The 15,514-nt window shown below is 41.4% G+C and overlaps 2 protein-coding genes across 5 annotated transcripts in view; one reads left to right on the top strand and one right to left on the bottom strand.

Annotated features, from left to right (window-relative positions):
• OGA (O-GlcNAcase) overlaps nucleotides 1-15,514 on the top strand; it is a 457,590-nt gene that overhangs the window by 228,170 nt on the left and 213,906 nt on the right. The window lies entirely within an intron of this gene.
• Nucleotides 1-15,514, bottom strand: part of BTRC (beta-transducin repeat containing E3 ubiquitin protein ligase) — a 118,192-nt gene that overhangs the window by 24,350 nt on the left and 78,328 nt on the right. For all 4 annotated transcript variants that reach the window (XM_075717349.1, XM_075717347.1, XM_075717346.1 and 1 more), the window contains one exon: nucleotides 188-419. In XM_075717349.1, the coding sequence (XP_075573464.1) occupies nucleotides 188-419 (232 nt within the window). The remainder of the gene's footprint in view (nucleotides 1-187; nucleotides 420-15,514) is intronic.

Raw genomic sequence — 15,514 nt, 5'->3', positions numbered from 1 at the left:
AAAGATGGTAGGAATACAAAATAAAATATTACTACATTCCATACCAGTATAGAGCTTTTAATTCAAAAGCTATCATCTATTTTGCAAACTGACCCTAGAAGAAACCTCTCCAGCAGGGTAGGCCAGAGTAGAATAGTTTTCTGAAAGACAAGATGGAGGAGCAAGCTCCCTCTGCCTGCAGAAATACCTGGCAGTGCAGTGATGAAGTCCCGCTGTAACATGGGTTTGAGGTATGAGTTTATATGTCCATGCTGGTAGTGACACATCTGGGAGATGAGGTGCTCCACAAACTCCACCTGGTCAGACTCGGACCACTGTTCAAAATACTTGACGCAGAGTTCTTTCTCCTTCTCATAGCTTGCAGACAGTTTTCTTTGTTTGGGCACAATCATACTGGAAGTGCCATTGGCAAGTTTTGTCTGTAAACAGGAAGGAGAGAAACAACCCAAATCACACGTATGAAAAGAAGCTCAAGTGGTTTTACGATTTTGGGGGTGGGGGAAGCAGAAGGAAAAAAGCACTCCGATAGATAAAGTTGGCCAAGGCCATGTATCCCACTTGGTGCTGTCAGTCGGAGCGCAGCCACCGCGAGCTGTAACCCCTGCAGGACAATGCACTGGTTCACGCCAGAGCTGCACACAAAGGACTCTGGTTAGACGGGAAACCTTGAGTGGCAATTTAACATAAACGCAATTTTATTTACATCTTGCAGACAGTAAAATGCATTTGGATTCCTAATGTACAGCCACCAGTTACTTCAATGCACCAACAGAAAACTGCATTTGTATTTTGGGTTTTTTTCTTGCTTTTCTAAACAATGGATTGCTGCTAAAATTCATAGGGAATGCATGAAATGGATGAGAAAAAAACCTGATAGTACTACTTCTGAGTATAACATTATACCTTGAGAGCAAAGCCAGCTAAAACACACCCTGATATTAGGTACATACTCCTTTCACAGAATAAAAGATTTTCAACTTTCTGAGCACTGTTAATATCTTGTCAGAAGGACTGAGCTCAAAGAAGAGTTTCAGGCACAAAACAAAACATTGACATTTCAATTTACTACTTGATAGCAAGATACAATTTCTGCTTTCTAAACAATTTAACTGGAATAAAAGTACACATTTTGCATTGCAAGGATATCCTTTGTCCTTGTAAGATTAACTGTTTGCTGGGAAATTATTTTTTTCTCATACTGGTCAAATAATTTGTATTAAATGCCGAAAGCATGTGATTTTCTCTTTCATTGCAATGGTTTAACATCAGACAGCATTATAATAGCAGTCAATATTATTACATAATTTTTATTTACAAAGTACATTTAGAGGTTCTCTATTATCAAATAATTAGAAACAATCAGATATCAGAATACACAAAACATCTACTTAGGGATGCCACATTTCTGTTCTATGATTATAATTCCAGGCATCAACCTCACCAGGAGACTTTATTAACTTTAAGGGAAAAAACGAGTACCTAAATATCTCTGCAACAGTATCTAATGATCTAAAAGAAATGCATGGATTAACTGATTTTACAGGAAAAGAAAAAACAACAAAAAAGCCTTTTTTCAGCAAGTGACAAAACAGTGGGTTATTTAGAGACCACAAAATCTAGTTACCAAAATGGGGTTTAGAATGCAGGAATTCCTCATTTCTCAGGACTAAATCATTCCTGTATTTCAACACCCCCGCAAGCCTGACAGCAATCCTGACTTTGAAACACCAAAAACCTTGTAATTTGAAAATCTACTCAACTAGTCACCATTTACATTTAATTTTCTAGAGAAAATCCACCTAAATACCCTTTTCAGCATTTCCAGCAGAGCTGGACAGAGCATAGAAAAAGACAGTAATTAGCTGTAATTTTTAACAAGCAATTTCTTCTATTTCTGAATTATGGTTTGACTTAAGTTTCTTTGAGAACACAGAACACGGAGATCACATCATCAGTGCTCAATTCTACAGCACAGTGTTTTCAGCCTTGCTTTTATCCCCACTCCTCCCTGCGAATTTCTCCGTGTGTCCAGTATCATGCAAGACAAGGGCTATGACTGAGCTACACTTTCATTTGGTCATCACACGGACAGCACTGACTTTAGGTGAGTCGCAGGCCCAGTTACTGGGCAGAAGGAAAGAAATACTCTCTCGGGCCAACTTTTTATACAGAGAAGTCTTTAAAGGGACTGTGCACATGAAGTCCTAGGTGTGAAAGGCTGGAGTTACTCTAGCAAAGTCCACAGTAGGCAACAGCCTGCCAAAAAATAATTACCAATGGACTGCACTGAACATTGGTCTTAAGAGATTCCGGTCATTTTTGTTACAGTTAAGCTGCCTGCAAAACAGACATTCCTGTAAAAATGCTGGGTTAAGACAGCAGAGAGATGCATTCTACAAGCTTGATCTCATTTCATTTCTCATTTTGTTTGCTGTGCAGCCAATCTCACAACAGGCTATTTCTACAAAGCATTTTTAAAAAACCTATACTTCTGCCTTTTAATTTGAGAGACTGTGAAGTCTGACTAATATGCTGAGCTGGAGCTGATGTGCAAAGACCACAAAAGGGGCAACTCCTTTCACGGGGTGCCACCACGTTCCGGCCCTTCCTTGCCTCCTGAGCACCCTTCTCCCAGCAGCCTTCAGCTCCCCAATTACTTCTAAAACATTGGTTTGGAGTATCAAAGAGAAGCTGCAACATCTGCAAAACCAAGTAACGGCTTATGTGTGTACAAACAGATGGCTTAGATGGGACAAAACAACCCATTTTGCCTGGATCCCAAGTGAATACAGGCCTCTTGGGTGGAAATAATGAGTAAATTAAAAAGTCCATTGACCAACACTTGTAACAGCTCTGGAAGTCAGACTCCAGGTTTATATAGTGGATCTGCTAAGAAAAGCACTATACACGTTACAGTGTTTATGTCCAAATTAGTGGGCAGAGGAACACTGTATTTTTCAGATTCATGTGCGTACTTTGTCCGCATTCTGACAATGTCAGCTTGAGACCTGGTTTGCACCCCTGCCTGCTCTGGTTTCCTATCAAAAGGAGCAAGGACAAACCCAGAGGTAGCCATGGTGTGCCCAGCAGGTCCTGTCGTCTATGCAAGCAGGGGACCAGGAGGACAGGGCCGACCACGAACACACCAGTTCTGCAGAGCAGAGACAGGTGAGTTCACAGGGCTCACAAATCACTCCATTGCAATACATGCTCCCATGTCTCCCCCAGAAATTCTGTAGCTACAGCTTAGAACAAAATTCCAGAATTTCAATTTGAAGATTCCTGAAAATCCACTGGGGTTTCAGTGAAAAAGGCCTGTTATTAAAAAAGGCCAGCAACAAAACAACATCAAGCATCTGTATTATTAAAGCGGGGGGAAGGGGTGGTTGCTATCAGTAAATGAATCGATTTGCTTCCTGAGAAACCTTGATGACTCAACCATTCTGATCAACTGCCTCAAGTTCACAACAAACCATCTCAGAACAATATCAGCAACTATTTCCTGGAGCACACAATCATCTACAGCCTCTTCCCTCTCCTGGTGCAATAAACAGGCCCTACCTGAAAAGCAAAAAAAAAACCTGTTCCACATGGCATCCATACTGCTAGGGTGAACCAAATCCAGCGTGTGTGGTTACGCTTTTTATAAGCTTCACTTCCAAAAGTGGCAAAGAAGAATAAGCACTGGTAGTCTGCCACCTGGGAGGAAGTTCGGGTATAACAGAGTAAACTACTAACTCGGAACAGATAAAGCTTTTCCGACTCCCCTTTCACAAGCCCCTTAAGTGAGGGCTGAGAGGTGCCCAAGCTGGCTCTAGGCACAGCAACTCATCCGCAGGAACAGCAGAGGTGTCCTCCTACACCGGTGTGCCTGAGCTAGTAAGCTGTGCCAGGAAACCCAGGGGACTGAGAGCCTCAGGTTGGTACTAGCTCAGGGATCTACGTACCATGCTCCATTGCAGCCCATAATTACAAGACCATTTCTCCAAATGGCTACATTTAACACAAAGCACATTTGTATGCCCAGTGAAGTAGAAGAGGACTAATATATGAAAGGACTTTAATCTAAATAATGGCTTGCAACTATAGGAAGGTGCAATATTTCACCACAGATAAATAAAGCCTGGATAAATCTACTGCTCTGCATATAAAACAGAACGGCCATGGTATATCACAGCTGTAACCCACATATGACAACCAAGGTTACTTTTGGTTTTGCTCAGTACAGGGGACCAAGGATCCTCCTAAAGCACAGAAAAAGCAAACACGGGCACAGTTCTCTGATTCTAGTATAGGTATGGTATTTCCCCACCCATATGAGTGGTCACAACTTTTATGTATTTTTTAAAAAAAACCACCATGTCCTCTAATCATTGCAGACGACTTTGTTAAGGCACCTTCTAGCGGGTGGATGAATTCAGATTATATGTTTCTTAATGTAAGAAGACATCTCTTAAAGAAAAAGAGAAGCTGTCTCCTAGAATATCAAGAATGGCTTACATGATCCCAGCAAGGTTTGGGACCTTCTGAACCTTCAAGATATCTTCATGCTGGAGCTCTGAAAAGACCAAAAACTTAATCACCTCTGCAAATTTCTCAGTTTCTCTCTAGACAAAAGGAAGGCAGTTCCCTTTGACGTTCTAGTACCAACAGTCATACTGGGCTTCTCCCTTCCTTCCCGGACTTCCTGGGACTACAGGCTCTGACGCAGAGAGAGGTCTTCTACTGCTTATCTGCAACTGCAGCATTTCCCCTCCAACTGCTTGCACCGCCAGTCATGGTTAAGTCACTGATCTAGACAGAGCCACCTTAACAGAAATTTTGGATGGGTCTTAGTGAAGGGGAGGAAAAAAGAGGACATAATGTTTAATTATAAGAAATGATTGAAATAGGCACAGACATACCCCGGGTGCCTCTGCACTGCAGCAAGCTCTAAACTTGTTATCGTTAATGGTTTAAATTTCACTGTGCTAATCATTTCAGGACACAAGCCTTTCTTGATAATCTAATGAATTATTCCAACATCCTTCAGCAAAAAAAATCCTCCATGACAGCACTAATTACAAGACGTTTTCCCAGTGCTTATGTAAAATATGACAGAGCAGCAGCTTAGGGAATTGCAGAAAACTGCTTCTAATTTCCACTGAGAAACTGACAAACACCTCTCTCTCATCTCTCCCAGCTCTCAAGTAAGATTTAACTTTCTCATTTAGTTAATTACCGAGTGAGGATCATCATTTTCCCGGATCGGAGCGGCACAGAGCCTTTATCGTGTTAACTTGTGAACTTGATCGATGGCTGCTGCTAAAACTTAATAACTTCACCCCCTGGCAAATTGTAAGATAAATATAATAGGAGAAACTCTGACAGTAAAAACCTGCCAGAAATGAGCGCTGTGTTTATGTTTCTTTGCAGGCAGCAAAAAAACAACCGACAGCTTATTACTGGGTGCGTGTTACTTATATTTAAAAGACTCCAGGCAGTTAACTTTCTGCGTACTGTTCAAACTTTACTCACAAGATAAAAGACACTGGGGAAAAAAACACAAGCAATGTGATGACAAAGAAAGGAACCATGGAGGTGTATGTCCAGAGTGGGGAGGGGAAGATGAGAACTTCACAATGAAAGCCAAGCTACACTTGTCTCTATATCCTGAATATTCTTCAAGATTAACCACATTAAAAATACCCACAACAGCGAATCCAGACATGAAACCGGCTTCAGCAGTGGCACAAAGCTTATGAATTTTGGAGCATGTTAGAAGCTGTGTGGGAAAAGCACAGGGATTAAAAAGTACCAGTGTGGCAGTGAGATGATTCGGTTTGATGCCTGTAAAGCTGCTCTTAGCCAGAGAACCTCAGCACGGCTGGATTTTCCAAAGCTACTTCTGTGGCCATGAAATTGCTTGCTACTGCCCATGATGAAGTACCACTCAATACCACTCCAATGTAGCAATGTAACAAAAATGGTGAAATGGAGCTGAGAAGGTATGCCAGGCCTCCATGCTAAAGGGCAGAGCTAGTACTTGAGAATCCTGTTGAAAGGGTGTTGTTTGCACAGCCTAGAGGCGGTAATAGCATAATGAAGAGGATACAGGTTCAATTTCTATGTCTGGCTTCTTCTTTTTTAGGCTTGTAATTACCAAATGCTGCAGAACTGATTCCCAGACTGCCAAGGCTAAGCATAGAGGGAAGAAGTCCTTTGCAGCTCCTTATTGGCGGCTTCCTATTAAAGAGCTCCTTTGCTTTGAGAATTGGGGGGTGGCAAGGGGGTGTCTCACCATAAAGAGCAGGATCTCGCGAGCCATAGCACCTGAAAGACATGAGTAGGGCAGTCGACTCCTCATTCTTCTCCTTTGCAGGATGAACCTGCTTTTCCAGTGTTTGACTTGACAGCAAAGCTACAATGGCTAGGTCATTAAACAACTCACTCCATTTACTTTTATTTTAAAAGCTCAGTTTAGAATCTACCCATTTCTGTCCGCCTCCATCTCACATAACAGTCTCTGTGAGGTTAACCATGGGTTTAGCACATATATGGACTTACTCGCTCAGTACTGAATTAGTTTCCACGCTGCAAAGCTCACTGAAACATTCTGAAAAACGAACATAACCCAGAAGTAGATGATCATCAATCACATCTGAGAGTCAAAAAGAAAGCACCATGAAAGAAACCACAGCATCTTTACTATTTATTTTCAAGAGAAAATTCAAAATACATGCTCACACTGAAATTAACAGTCCCCTGGATACCCAAGGAACTAGTAATTTTGCCTGGGGCTGGGGCTTTTAGCTGCTTGTTCACATCTGATTTCTAATCACACTGCAGAAAAACTTTGATAAGAAAGGACAGATGCATCTAGATGAAAGATCACTGGAATTATGCTGGACACAGCTGCCCAACCTGCTGGACTTTCTGAAATCCTGGGGGGCCAATAGTTTTCAGAGGTACCATCTAAGTACCTGTGATACGGTGTCAGCCTGGAGGGCACCTGGCTAAGGATATTACCTCAGGCACAGAAGAAAGGGAGAAGGCTGTTTTGGTTTAGGGCCAGAGAAAGCTGCAGACACCAGAGAAGTAACATGCTGAGTCTCTCCAGGGACTGGGGAGCCCGAACTGAGCCATGGGCACTTGCACACCGGCTATACAAAGAGCAACAATAATACCTTGCTGGAGAAGCTGCTCCCCTCCCACACTGCTACACAGTAAACAGCAACAGGGAGAGGAGATTAAAAAACTATTCTTTTAAGCTAATACTTAATGTTTCAGACACACTAATAAAGTTTAATTGTCTGGAATCTCGTAGCTTTTACTGTAAACTTTCCTTTGATATAGGTCTCCCATCTAGATTTTAAGTGCTGGCAAAAACCTCCAAAATAAAATTTCTCTGATGCCAGCAATGGATGTGAATTGGGAGTCCCTCTCCTCCTCCTCCCTTATCTCCACGTTGTCTTTGCAAATAACAAGCACTGATGAGAAATCTGCTTGCATCAGCACAGCACTGGCATATGTTACTTTCCCAAACTACGATCCCTGACCAAATGCATATCTAGACACATCAGGGGGGAGGGCAGACACCACTCTTAGAGAGCTACATTTCAGAGCATACCTTTTATTAGTTCTAAAGTGAGCATACACAAATTTCAAAGCAGATCCTCCAGTAACAACAAATCACTTCCAGTGGAAGTCACCAAAGGAAATGCTTTCTTCCTCCACATGGCTACCAGAACCAGAGTTGAACTGCTGGGACCATTACATGTTATTACTGTTAATGCAGGGAAGGAATATGCACATTATCACTTGGACAACCAGTGTACTAAAGTCATCGGGTAACGGCCAGTAGCAGCAAAGGGCTCATTTATGGCAGGGAAAGGCATAAGCTATGCTCTAAGCAGCAGTTTCATAGTTTTCTGGAACAGTTGCTTCTGTTTTTAAAATACCCAAGCATGATCTACTGCCTGAGTGAAGTTACTCTTTATGGGTGTTATTGTTGATTTTCTTTTTGCTCCAAGTACTCCCTTAACTCAGAGAGAAAAGCAGCCAAGAACAGGTAGGTGGACTCAAGTGATTCAAAACATGGCTGAACAGTGAAGACTATACCACCGGGAACAACACACGAGCAGGGGGGAGAATGACCCAAAAGACCTGTTAGCTGCTCTCAATAACACTATTGAGATTTTCAAAACACTGTGGTTCTGTCTATGTAAAGCTTTTATCACCAAGAAACACAAAGCCCTCCAAGATAGTTTACCCAGTATTATTTTCCATGAGTTTCCTCCTTGGAGATGCATTTTGCTACCAACAACAAAGAGGGTGCAAGGGCACCAAACTACCTGGCCAAGGCAAAGTGAGAACTGGAAGTCATGAATATGCATGCTGGACAGCATATACCATTTCCCAGCTACAGGAGTGCTACATATTTCCAGGTGTACTGGAGAGATGCAACAAACAAAATGCAGCAGTGTTCTGAAGAACTGCAAGATTCATGTACATGTTTTGCTCCCACTGCAAACGTACTTCTTAGATCTGTTGGTAGAGTTGGCTACACAAGCATTCCCTAACCCATTTCAGTCAAAATAAGCTTGTTAGCAAAGACCTGCTATTTAAACTGTCTAAGCTAAAACACCTCATCTTAACTGAAAGCAGGTCTGCAGTTTTGCTGACAGATCCTGGAGGGCAGCAACCTGCAGCAGCCAGACGAAGGCTGAGTGGTATTCTTTTCCACCAGTACAGCTAGATCTAGAAGAGGACATCTCATCAGCTCACACTGGCTGATACCAATACTGTTGCTGTTAGCAGCCACCACAGAGGCAGCTATAAGAAGAAAAGTCCATGAAATACTCTTGCACAGTGTCAGGTCAAAGCTGGTCAGTGGGCTGCAGCCAAAATCTTGACAGATTTTTGCCTTGTAGCGTCCTATAACCCCTACAAGATCATCCCATAACTCTCACTCACTAATGAGCATTGTCTTGTCGAGATGAGCTGTTCTGCTAACCTCGCAGTCAAACGTTGCCTTGCTGGCAAACTGGGGTGATTCCCATGGAGGACCACTAAGATTGCTAGGGGAGCTGGATGTGTTTGGCCTGGTGAAGACTGGGGGCTATCTACTAGCCTTCCACTACCTAAAGCGAGGTTACAGAGGAAAGTGAGAGAGTCTTTTCAGAAGTGCATAACGACAGGAAGAGGGGCAACAGGTACAAGCTGTAGCAAGCAAAACTCCGGACATTAAGAGGGAGATTTTCAAAATACGAGTGGACAAGGTCCCGAGCAAAATGAGCTGGTCGTGAAGGTAACTCTTCTCTGAATAGGCAGTTTGACTGGAGACCTCCAGAGGTCCATCCTAACTTAAAGTTTTCTACGACTTTATATCTTAAGATTGTGTTGGTCCATTCTTTCATTGGTACCTGCCAAGAGATTCATGGACTGAGGAACAGACTGCAAAAAAACAAACTAAGGACATTCCCTAATGAATTCTATATATTCATAAATTGCATTAGGTTGGGTTAGGCCAAACGCTCTTGATACGTGGAAGTACCTAACAGAAGAAAGGCAAGAAATAGTACCCTCTGCAACAAGAAGTGACCAGCTCTGACCATAACAGTGCTTCAGGATGGCATATTCAGTTTCACAGTTGAGCAGACTTTGTCCCTATCAGCCGATACTCAAATTGCACAAGCCAGAAACCCAAGTCACAGACTAGTGCACTAGGGGTTGCTCCTTGGCTCAGTGCTTTCAGAAAAAAACCTCAAACTAAAGGAGGGAGGGAAGGAGCCTTCCATTATTCCACTCCCTATAGTAGACTCAATCAAAGTGGAATTGTTTGAATATAACATATAAGCAATATAAAAACCCCAGTAAATTGGCACAGAACAGGACTGCTAGCCTCACTTGGTCCTTCAACATACTGTATTTTCCACATAATGTTCTTTCACTCAAAGGCATCATTCCACTATTGCTTTTAATGAGATCAATAAACAGTGAAAATAGTATCAATCTACCTGCATTTCTCTTCCTACAAATACAGGCTAAGTTTTCTTTTCTTCTTTTCATCCCACTTCTGAGAGTTACTTTCCTGTCATATCCTGAATGTAATCATTGTGGAGCATATCAAGTGAGAAATTTCTTCCATCCTCATGCACTGATGCATCCCATTCTAAATTTATCTAACAATCACCAACCCTTTCTTTAACTTCTACTATAATAAATGGCTAAACATCTAAGAACCAATTACATGCCAAGTAAAGTAGCTTTTCCTTCCAACACTTTTAAATATATTCTCTTTTAAATATCATTAGGTCTTCTATTGTGAGAATTGTCCTCTTTTGTGAAAGGAAGGGAATATTAGACTTTACCATTGCATGCTATTTGTTAAACACTTCTGTGATCTCTCACACTTGTTTCCTATATTTTCAGCGAGCTCACAATAGCCTGTATTAAGTCTAGTATTAGTATACTCGAAAACACACTATTTGCATCTTCTCATCTAGGAAGAGCAATCTGGGATCATGCCTGGAAAAAACATATGCAACCTTCCAATACAAAATAAAATTAAACATCAAGAGAATTCAACGTTTCCTACCACAGATCAAACTAAGCAGACACACCATTCATAGACTGTTCCTTTGATTGAGGGGTTAGAGCTCCCTCTAGCACTCTTGAAACAGAAGAGCCATAGATGCTAAACTGTGACTATCTGGTCTCATCCAAAGCAGTCTTGCATAGGGTTGTCCGTAATTTTTATTTGATTTACTTTTTGCTGTCACATGAATAATTAAGAATACATCCACTAGTTTATCTGAAATTCAGGAGAAACAAGTGTCAGGAGAAATTCCCTCTATAAGCGATTAAAAATACTCAGATTGCTATAATTAAGTGATCTCTATTTTAAAATGTAATTTAGAACCAGCTGAAGGATTATCATGTCAGCTGGGTGTACAATGTGAAATGTAGCAAGAAATTAAATTAAAAAGTTGTTCAAAATATTCAATTTTCACGGCATAAAAAAGTCTTGCTACCTCACCCTCCCTTGCAGCTGACAAACATCCCAATGCAGCTGACAGGTCGCCTGCGGTTGTGAATTACATGTTTCTATTTCAGCATTAAATATTGAGTAATGCTGCTCAAGTAAAACTCAAAAGGTGTAACCCTGCTGAATTCTGCACAACGCTGAAGACAGAGAAACATCTCATGACAGAAAGAGTGTCAGCCCTTTTTAATCATAGGTTATTACTTATTAATTCTTGATAAACTGAAAGCTGGCAGTACAATGTAAAAATAAGAAAGGAAAATGGGAGCCAAGTCTTTTGAGCTTTACTCCTAACTCTCCCACTGCCTTTTTGTGCTGCCACAGGCAAGTCACTCCTCTTAATTTCACGAGGCTGTCTGTTAAATAGATGTATCTTAACATACTTCACATAGAGGCAAAGCACAGCTTAATGCAGGGAATGTCTTCAGAGACCTCTGCACAAAAGGTGCTCAGTGAGGGCAATGTCACCAGGTGACACCACGCCACACTCTACACAAGCGCAATTTTCCTCTCAAGTGCCAGCAAACAAATTTGTCACTTAAAAACTAAACAAAACAGACTTGTCAGAAAAGGCATGGCGTCAGCTTCATCAATTAGAAAAAATGTAGCTGTACTAATCATTTCAGCAGCCTTCCAAAGCAGAATCAAAAGTCGAGTGCGTTAAGAAAAAATTTAACCTCGTTTTCTCAAACTGAGACACTGCATCCAGGTACTACTCCTAAAATTAATACAAACGTGCAAACAACTCACACCCCCCCGAAAGTAAGTGCCCCAGGGAGTGTGTGCTTTAGTTAAGTTCCTTTACTCATCACAGCAATTTCAATATGTAACCACCAGGGGACTTCTGAACATTGGGTTTAGAAGTTTACAATTTTAATATTAGTATGTGACAGAGATAAGGAAACACAATAGGATGTGTTAGGCTATCCACAGCTACATTTTTACGTCTCTGACAAGTCCAGTAAGAAAGACTAGAAGTAACTAGACCCAAGCAGATGACAGAAGCACCTGACAAAAACTTCTCGGCATCACCCACCGGTGTCCCTCAGTCCCAGCCAACAGCTGTCCTTGCCATTCTGGGCCCGAACTCTGCATACAGTCCTGCTGCCGCACGCCGACCTTCCCTCCCGCGGTACAGATGGCATCCAAGGCCGTTCCATTTATCCCCTTAAGAGGACTTGGAGAAAAGCACTGGCAATGACTCCTCTCTCCCCACACCTCTCGCATGTGGCAGGAGAGGCTTACAGTCTGATACCTGACCTGTCCAGTGGGAGGGAAAGGACATCTGACGGGAAAGCAAGACCTCTGCAGCTGCAGATCTGTTAGTGATGCTGGCAGCCCTGAGCTGCGTGCCCCTTTGGGCTGCCACTGTAGTCCACCTATTCTGCCCTGTATCTCCAAATAGTTGTGGCTTGGATCCGAACCAGAGACAGGTAGGAGAGAGGTTGTGCTGACCGAACTGCAGTAAGACATGGCATCAGCAGCACTTCCCCACACGCGCATGCCCAAGTACCGAAACTTTCGAGATCTCTGATCACTTCTGTATATTAGAGGCAATATATCTCCCATCTTCATTTAGGAAGCAGTTTGCAGCCGTTGTTTTTGTGCCTTTGTTACTTCCAGACTGCGTAACTTAATGAGGTCCTTGGCGCTATCTTAGATAAAGGGAGGCAGCAGCTAGTGCCAAATGTAGCCCTTCTCATGCAAACACATTACATACTCCAAGTGTTGGGTTCATTTCTGCGTGCAGTGGGAGACTTTGAATTATAATTATATATATATAATTATATATATGTAATTATAATTCGTGTATGTAAAACTTGGGAGAAGCAGGTACCTAGCAGTGGAAGTTAACTGGCACTAATGAATTCAATATTTACTCCGCTCTGAGCAGAAGGTTGGGCCTCCTGAGGTCTCTTCCAACCTAAGTGACTGTGTTTCTCACCTCATAGTCAAAGCTCATCTACACTTCCCAGGCTTTTGGAGAGAAAAGCGATTTAGATTTTGAGTGAAGCCAAGGTATAGTTTTCTGATGTTGATGTATTTCATTTATCATAAGCAAAATCTGAAATTCTTTTTAAAAGATGCTGTATAGAGAATTATTTTTTTAAAGGCTTTAGAACTCTGGGCTTCACAAGCTTTTGCTACTGTATCATCCATTCTTTGTAGCAATTAAATACCAGGTCCTTAAAGACTACTGCAGATATGCCTGCTCTCTGACTTTGCAAGTTGAGAGCATGCAGTATTCAAGGGACCTGTTTGGACATCCAATCTTGACTTTCAATTCCATGCCTCCAACTATTTAAAATTTTTCAGAAACTGTTGATTTTGTTCTGATGTACATGTTCTCTAAGAACTGCAGCTGATTCTCCCCACAAAACTATTAAATTCCAAACTTATCTTCACTTATGACCTGAACCAGTTTCAAAACTCTGGTCTCAAACAACAAATTAATTGAGTGCAATGCCTCATCATCTGCAATCTTCTAGATCAAATCTCAAAATACTCCCATTACAACCCACCTCAGAACTGTCTGGGATTACAAATTATGATCCAGAACAGGGCTGACAGATCTAAATTAACATGGCAGGAGAACAACCTGATTCAACTCTGTAGTTCACACCATTCTGTAAAATCCAGTGACTTGAAAGAAACAAATACATGCACATAATGGGCATTAATTAAGCAACATTTTATTACCTACAATCAAAGACTTATAAGGAGGGTTTACTTGTCAGAAAGAGGGCTTTCTTTGCTGAAAAATTACAAGTCTTACTTAATTAACAGTCTTCTTTTTGTAGTATAGCTGTTAAGTATTTTTCACTTTTATTTTCTTCTAAATGAATGTTAGTCTAAGCACAAAAGCTATTGTTTAAATTGACAGAAGCAGGGTCAGAAAAAGCAATGCTGAAATATTTTAATCATCATGTATTTTAACTAAATTTTCAGTTTGTGGTCACTGTTACAAGGGTTTCATTTTGTGAGAAGCAACAGGGGGATCTCGGACTTTATGGTTACGAGAAGACAGTTAAATCTGAACCTGTGCACACAATTAGGACAGACCTATCATATTTCACAAATTTAGGGCATGCTGAAGGCAAGCTTGCCTGTTGGACACAGGACCAAACAGCCTGGCTACCTACAGCGCCCGTTTCATTCCCTAATTTCAAACTACTCTATGAGCTAAGCAGGTAAGGACTACTTGCCCATCAAGATTCACTATTACGGTAAAGTAAGTAATTGAATACTTTGAATGCTATTTTCAGAGACTAGTCGCAAGAGCAACTACTTGGTTGCTCATTTTTAATTTTCCTCAACAGTACTGCCGTCTGTCTCCAAGCTGCAGCTTCAACTAATCCGTCAGTCGCACACAACAAGGGACTGCCTGCCTTGTCAAAGTTGTCTTAGATGTGAGCTTCCACAGGCAGACTAATTCAAATCTATTTTTGTAAATTACAGATTGTGTTAAATATACATGAAGGAAAACATGGAACAGTTTCTTTAACTGCACAACGTGAGTTATTTCCCATTCTAGGTTCCCTCCGAGAAAACTCTAAATGTTAAAATCTGCCAATTAGTGGCAGTGACTACTGGTGAGACCTAATCCAGTCAAGCAGCAGCATTCACCAGGTACTGCAAAGGGCAGAACAACATTCCAAGAGAACGAAGGGACCAGGATACCTGACAATAACAACGAAGAGCATGCAGTCATTTGCCCAATTTTCCTTTTCCTTTCAGAAGAAATGCAGGTTATGTCACTGCCTTAATGCGACAGTTAAACCATAAGCTTCACATCAGCCAGAATTAGATCTTTACATGTGCATAAGACTGTTCATAGCTGCACTACAGTTTAGGGCAATAATTTGACAATTTCTGTGTAAGAGAGAGTGATCAGAAAAGTAAACATAAATAAATTCCTCCTAGAAAACAAACTCCTCAACCACAAATACTCAAACATCTTCACTGTTTTTATTCCCTCATTTCTTAAATTAAGCCACTCCCCAAGGACCATTCAATTTATCCTAATAAAACAAAGAGGATCTGACTGCTCTCTAAAAATATGTAGGGATAAACACCAAAACAGGAAGAGGAACTATTAAAACCAAAGGAAGAAACAAACCGAAGAACCAGTGGTACAATCTCTGCATGAATTGGAAACTCAGAGAGGATTTCCAGTCATTAGAACAATCAGGTTCTGGAATCATCTTCTGACAGAAACAGAACGGAAGACAGATCACAGACCAACCTTTAACTGGTTTTAAGATGAAACTCAGTTAAGTTTACTAAAGGAACAAAGTAGTATCTGCAAGAGCAAGAGGCTGGAACTAGTGATCCATGAGGTCCCAGAAGGTAGAATGACACAAACCAGGCAATGTCCTGTTCTGCAAGAGGACATTCATCACCTTAGAGCTGAGAGGGCACAGATGCAAACTTGTTGACTGTTAACTGAGAAACCTGACTTTCAATGAGTAGAGAACATTGATGGGA

Source organism: Pelecanus crispus, chromosome 10, assembly GCF_030463565.1.
Source record: "Pelecanus crispus isolate bPelCri1 chromosome 10, bPelCri1.pri, whole genome shotgun sequence".
Lineage (NCBI taxonomy): Eukaryota > Metazoa > Chordata > Aves > Pelecaniformes > Pelecanidae > Pelecanus > Pelecanus crispus.
This window is presented reverse-complemented; position numbering and strand designations above follow the sequence as displayed.